Genomic DNA, 6758 nt, shown 5'->3' on the forward strand with positions numbered 1-6758 from the left:
AGAAGGAACACTGGAAGACTTCAAAGGGAGCACCAGTCAATCTTCATCCCCATACCGACCACACTTTAGCCACGGGGTAATACAGGTGCAGCACTGCACCACTATAAAATACACGTGGCTTGAGACCCCACTGCGCTGCATCAGTTTATGACAATGACCCTCCCCTGGTATCAGACAGACAAAGTAGTGGAGAATCTGGCCCAAGCACTGTATCTTACTTCCCAAGGGCAGACTATTGGCCCTTCACAATGCATATAACAGAGGAATACTTATTACTTATCTTCTCAAGGGTTTTGGGGAGATTTCACCATAATGTATGCTGAGAATCCTAATCATTCTCCAATGTACAATATAACACCAGTGGACTGGTATCGTGCCTCCAGTTCCAAAGGGTTGTACATGCTACAAGCACTACATCAAGGCATTACCAAATTGGCCTCCTCATTGCTATGACACAAAATGAAAATGAATCTAAAAATGATCAACCCTCCTTCCCACTAACCAAATCAATTAAACAAAAGTGAGGTCCAAACCATGCCCCCAAACAGCAATCACCCACATCACCTGTTATGAAAAGGTCTTGGGCGGTGACTGAGATCTCACACCACTTTTATACCAGTGTACCTCTAGTGACTGAAATGGAGTTATACAAGTTTAAGTGAAAAGAGACTCAGGCCCTTGATTTCTCCCTCCTCCATCACATCTGAAATATCTTACGGCTTGTCTGACCATGGAATAATCCAAGAACAGCTGTTCCTGAATAACTATAGGTGGACACTTATTCCAGAAGAAGAGTGCTTTGTCCCTGTTTAGCTTAACCCACTTGGAAAGTTATTTGTTAAGAGTTAATCACGAACAGCTATTGCACTGGGAATTCACCTCCTATATTAATCCCTGTTAGCTTATTATGAGTTTGTTTTTAAAAGCTTGGTTATTTTCTCAAAGTGTGGGCTGGAAACCCAAAACACTGCAATTTAACCAGTGTTACAGGGCTTTTAAAAAGCAGGTATGAAGGAGGATCCCTAAAAAGGACATTGTTCCACTCTCCAGGGTGAGACGAGAAGATGTAAATTCTCACGGAGTGAAATTCACTCCTATGTAGCAGGCCAGCACAAGGCTTAGCCATCATTTAAGAGCCACAGAAGGGCTTTGCATACATACCAATAGCCTTCATTGGCCCTCTGCAAAGAGGTGCATTTCATCCGCTGAGAAAGAAGTTCATTCTGTTCTACTACTTAAATGTATGTAAGGAGACGTTGGAAGTTCAGAGGCTTACATGAAACCTTCCAGTGCTAGTTGATAAAAACAAAAAGCCCATTCTGGGGCTTACAGTTACACATGGCATTTTATTCACTATCATACACATTCACTACTATGCTTATGTGTAGGACCTAGAGTCGGAAATGATGGGCATATCTGGTTAATTTTAATCAAGCAATAATAGAAGGCTAGTTATAAAAACATTTTAAATTATAAAATGAACAGATTCTTTATAGTCACTTTACAACACAGCAGATTACATTTGCGAATGTCCCTTTGAATATATTTCCACATAAAGGCAACCAAACCAAGAAAGGAAAGCCAAATGCAGTATTGTTTTCAGCACACAGTTTGATCCACAACTTGATTCAGTTTTCATGCCAAATAAATGAAAACAAACAAACAGAAAACTTCCTTTGCAGAGGCTTACATAAATAACACTATTAAATGAAAGAGACTGTGTTAACTTTACCATGCTGGGTCAGATGTTCTACTGTATTCCACACCACCGCTGGGAGGCCATTCTTGGTAAGTCCCTGCTGCTGGAGGTCCTGGAGACTCACACCGAACACCTTCTGACAGCTATCATCCCTCTGCTTGTTCAGTGGCAGTGCTGCTATCTTTTTCATGTCTTCTTTCAGCCTCACTGCTGATTTACTTTGCTTAAGGGAGCACAAGTGAGCAGTCAGTCACATTTACTACACATTTATTTGCATAGTTACAGCACAAGCATGTCAGTTAAGAATTAAGCTTTTGGGTTTTGAAATAGAACAGTCTGCAGGGCTGGGTTTTTGTTTTGTTTTACTTTAATCCACAACAAAATCTCTAGGAAGTAGCACATTATAAACTGGTACGACAGAGAACAAGGGGAGCGAAAGGAAAAAGAAAGTAAGGAGGAGGAGCCCAAAGCAACAACTTATCTGTAACTAAGAGATAGGGTGGATAATACACTGTTGAGTATCCAAGCTATACTGCTACAGTAACCAGTGGGCCAGACTCAGAAGAGACCACGTCAGCTGCAAAATCTCAATCATCAACTTAGACTCTGATTTCAAGGCCAGAAGAGACCACTCTGACCACCGAGTCTGACCTCCTATATAACACAGAGAAAAGAACCTCCCTCACCCAATAATTTCTGCATCAAGCCCGTAACTTCTGTTTGAACGACAGCATTATCTTTTGGAAAGATAACCCACCTTGACTTAAGACTGCAAGAGATGAAGAATCCACAAGATAAAGTGTCCAGATAAAACCTAATGGTAACAGGGTAAGTAATAGATAAGGGTAAAAATGTAAACCAAGATAGGGTAGCTTGTGGTTGAAAGAGGAACTCTTCATCTAGCAGTAGCTTAACGCACCATACATCACATCATCTTTGGTTTATTTAGGTAAGCAGAATATAACTCACCTAAATCCATTCAACCAGCATTTTTAAAAAAAGTGTTTGCACATATTTCTGGCATCAAGTTTATTAGCAGCTAACAAGACCTATGGCCATGATCCATGACACAATGGAATTCAAAGTGGAGCGCATGAGAAACAGCTGAATCTGGGAATGTATTGATAACAAGCACCGATACCTCGCTGAAACCTGGTAGAAATGTCTCAAGTCTTGTCTGTGATTTGTGCGTTACAACATAAAGGGACAGAGCTATTTAACAATACTCACACTGATGATTTTGTTTTCAAATAAACATGACTATTTTCTAACCTCTTTAAATGCAACATTATGTTTTAATTCCACCTCATTAACTAACTTGAACACTTGCCCAGACTTTGCTATTAAGCCAGGCTGTACCTTGTTCCAGGTACAAGACAGAGAATTTGCATTAATTGTTTCTTACCAAGATTGCTGCATCTTTTTGCTAAGCACAGCTTCTCTGAGGAAATGTGTACTAGAATCATCTGTCTGATACCAGGACTTGGCAACTTCATTCTATCTGGTATGTAAATGACTTTCTTGGACTGTGTTGGTCTGACATATACAGAAGATGTCGCTTGTGTATCTAAGGCTATAGAACAAGTTATAAATATTCCATACTTTTGAGAAAGGGTTTAAGTCCACGCAATTAAAAATTATGTTGTAATGATCACCTTTTAAATACATATGATAAATAAGTATAGTTCATGTTCAAATTCCAGCTTCCACTGACTGATGCCAAGATGCCATTTAAGAAATAATATTTCTTATGAGAATGACAAGTGACTACCATAAGCTATTTTCATTTAAGATATATGTCAACACAAAGATTGGGTTGTAAGGACCAGACAAATAAATAATACTTCCATCAGAGGATCTTGAAACACTTTTCTCATAAAGGCCCCAAACTTGTAAAGTGTTATGCATGCGCTTAACCTCAAAGAATCACTGGCTGGTAAGTGGTAACCCATTTCAATTTCACAATGGGGAAACTGAAGCCCCGAGGGGTGAGGTGTGTTGCTCAAGTTTACAAGGGAAGTCTGTAAAAGATCCAGGAACAGAATCCAGATCTCCCAGTCCTATCCTTCAACAGAGACTAGAAAAAGGAAATTGTTTAAAGCTGACATATCCTGTGTAATTCCTGACATATTTATAAATCTTTGTTAGACCTAAGTATGTAAAATATAAAAGTCTTGCCTCTAGCAGAAAGAAAAACCCCTACTTAAGTGATCAGTAAGAAACCATTCCCTGTGGAATGCGTCCAATGAAGTGAGCTGTAGCTCACGAAAACTTATGCTCAAATAAATTTGTTAGTTTCTAAGGTGCCACAAGTCCTCCTTTTCTTTTTGCGGATACAGACTTACACGGCTGCTACTCTGAAACCTGTCTTCCCTGTGGCAGTCTCTAAGCAGCCGACTGAATCCTACCTAGTTTCAGTTGAGAAAAAAAAAAATCAATCAAAATATGGGTATACTTCTCTCTTTTTTAAATTCACTGATTCCTGTAATTGGTTGCTTTTTTTAGATAAAGATATAAATGATTGGCCCACTTAACCATTTTTTTGCTTAATGTCATTGCAGAGTGTAACAAAAGACAGCAGTATGAATTTTAGAAGACTAGTCACACACTTCAGAAAAAAGAAAAGGAGTACTTGTGGCACCTTAGAGACTAACCAATTTATTTGAGCATAAGCTTTCGTGAGCTACAGCTCACTTCATCGGATGCATACTGTGGAAACTGCAGAAGACGTTATATACACAGAGACCATGAAACAATACCTCCTCCCACCCCACTCTCCTGCTGGTAATAGCTTATCTAAAGTGATCGCTCTCCTTACAATGTGATGTCTGTCTGTATCTGTACAAGATTTTTCATGCACGAAAGCTTATGCTCAAATAAATTGGTTAGTCTCTAAGGTGCCACAAGTACTCCTTATCTTTTTGCGAATACAGACTAACACGGCTGCTACTCTGAAACACTTCAGAAACACGTTTTTTCACGTCTTCCCTTTTCAAATTATCTTAATTAAACTACATGTTGCAATTGGCCTGTGGTTAAAAAACAAAACTGTCAATCAATTTCACCATCACTAGACACTGTTTTGAAGGGGCAACAGGTCATCTAAACATAAAATAGAGTGAAAAGACTAGGAGCAAAAACAAGAGAGGAGAAATACCAATCATACCATTTTAGTTTACTGAATCAACCAAAAACATGTCAGTTCTAGTACATGTACCATGTTCCCAGTGTAACAGCCTCCTGAACAAGGTGTCTAATATAAAGAGGAGAGAGAGCACTTGTATTTCAATTCAGAGTAAAAGTGAGAAAGAAACTCGGAAATATTAACTCATTCCCCCCCCATGAAATTAACAATCGCTCACAGTGCAAGGATGTTGTGGATGGAGCAGAAGAGGAAAATCCTGACTAGATCCACAGCGATTGGTTAGTTTAGATTTGAAAGATGAAAAAATGAGCCAGCCAATCTGAGACATGTTGATACTATCCAACATCTTCCCCTGCAAATGCACACACTGTTAAGTTTACACCGTTTAATAAACTAGAGGCCTCCCTCTGCATACTCGGAGTAATCACAGCATACAACAGGCAGTCTGTACTCACACAGATGGCTAATGCGCCTGCCCCCATTCTTTCAGGAAGTGTCTGGACGAACTGATGAAGATGGGATGAAAGCATTAAGCAGAGTACTGACGGCGATTAAGATTCCATGCCATGAAAGCCTTACAGTTCAGGGGAAAAGACAAAAATATCCCCCCAAATATGGGCCAAAAATTGCTACGGAACTCTTATAATTTCGTTGGATGAATCTCCTGCGAAGTTAGCTTTTGATTCAATACACATGGCTGTGATCAGCCCCCTGCAGTTGAAATCTGATTCCAGGGAGTCTTTTATTGGCAGTCTGGAGGAGTCATGTGACTTGGTACTTAAGTCGTTAGCGTCTCTTCATTAATTACCAGGCATTTCTTACAGGCAGGCAGAGGCTAACGCTAGGTGACACTGCCGCATTAGCATCATTGTTCCCATTTCCGAGTTAGTGACACTAATACTTCGCTCTTCCTTCCAGCCTGTTACAAAACTCAAACATACCTTCAGGCTGAACAAATCCCTTTGTGAAGACTCCACACTGCACTACTCGCCAACGCACAAACTTTTCAACTTTCTGAAGCAATGCTGATTTTTCAAAACAAAATACATTCTGCATAGAGTGCATCTCGCATACGTCACTCCGTCTGTATCATTTTGACTACTCCATTTAGCCGAACCTAGTAAACTGCAGTTGCCATTCAATTCAAAGTAGCAAATGCATTAATTCCTTCTAACATTTTGGCAACAAAAATAATTAAGTAACTATTGACAAATAACCATGACACCTCTCTGGATGGCATCAGAACAGGGGCAACATCTAGGCCTTTTGCATTGATGGGGCATGTTCCTACAGCAATTTACAGTGACATTTTTTCACTTGACACATTTAACAGTTAAAGTGAAAAAGTCTTAGACATCACAGTTCTGTCACCAATATAATGTATGATTAGGTCAGCCTTGCAAAATGTCTCCATTCACCCAGAGAGAATTATTATTTTTACACAGGTGAATGTTATCTTTTCCCACTGCTATTAGCCTCAATCACGGCAAAAGGTAGGCAAGTAGATTGGTGCATGAGCTGATAAATTTTCATGTAAGGTTTCTGAAGGCATAATTCTATTAACCTCAAATTCAGCACTAATATGCCTCCTCATCTCAATCCAGTAATGTACTTAGAAGTGGCAGGGTAGAGTACAGTACTAGGAGACCCATTACATGACCTGAATTTTGAAATGCCTGTGATACCGCTCATTCCTCTCTCCTCTCCCCTGAAGCTTAAACGACACAAACAATCCTCCTGGGTCGTCCTCTTCTCCTGTGGTATTGGTCATATGGCAAAAGGAACAGAGAGACTAATGGCTTGTCTACACAGAGACTTAGTGGATAGCACGCCAGGGTTTAAATCTACAGCATGGTAGCCTGCCGTGTACTGGGCAAGTGGACCCTGCTACCACGTACATCAAAGTGCACTACA

At 39.9% G+C, this 6758-nt stretch overlaps 1 protein-coding gene across 1 annotated transcript in view; it reads right to left on the reverse strand.

The window, feature by feature from the left end:
- The window catches only part of FAM13A (family with sequence similarity 13 member A), a 186777-nt gene extending 181436 nt beyond the window's left edge, over nt 1-5341 (reverse strand). Inside the window, exons 1-2 of the mRNA XM_074950585.1 lie at nt 5300-5341; nt 1733-1922 (exon numbers count right to left, since the gene is read on the reverse strand). Of these exons, the coding sequence (XP_074806686.1) occupies nt 1733-1922; nt 5300-5326 (217 nt within the window). The 5' untranslated portion in view covers nt 5327-5341. The remainder of the gene's footprint in view (nt 1-1732; nt 1923-5299) is intronic.
- Nucleotides 5342-6758: the final 1417 nt, after the last annotated feature.

The sequence above is a fragment of the Natator depressus genome, chromosome 4 (genome assembly GCF_965152275.1).
Source record: "Natator depressus isolate rNatDep1 chromosome 4, rNatDep2.hap1, whole genome shotgun sequence".
NCBI lineage: Eukaryota > Metazoa > Chordata > Testudines > Cheloniidae > Natator > Natator depressus.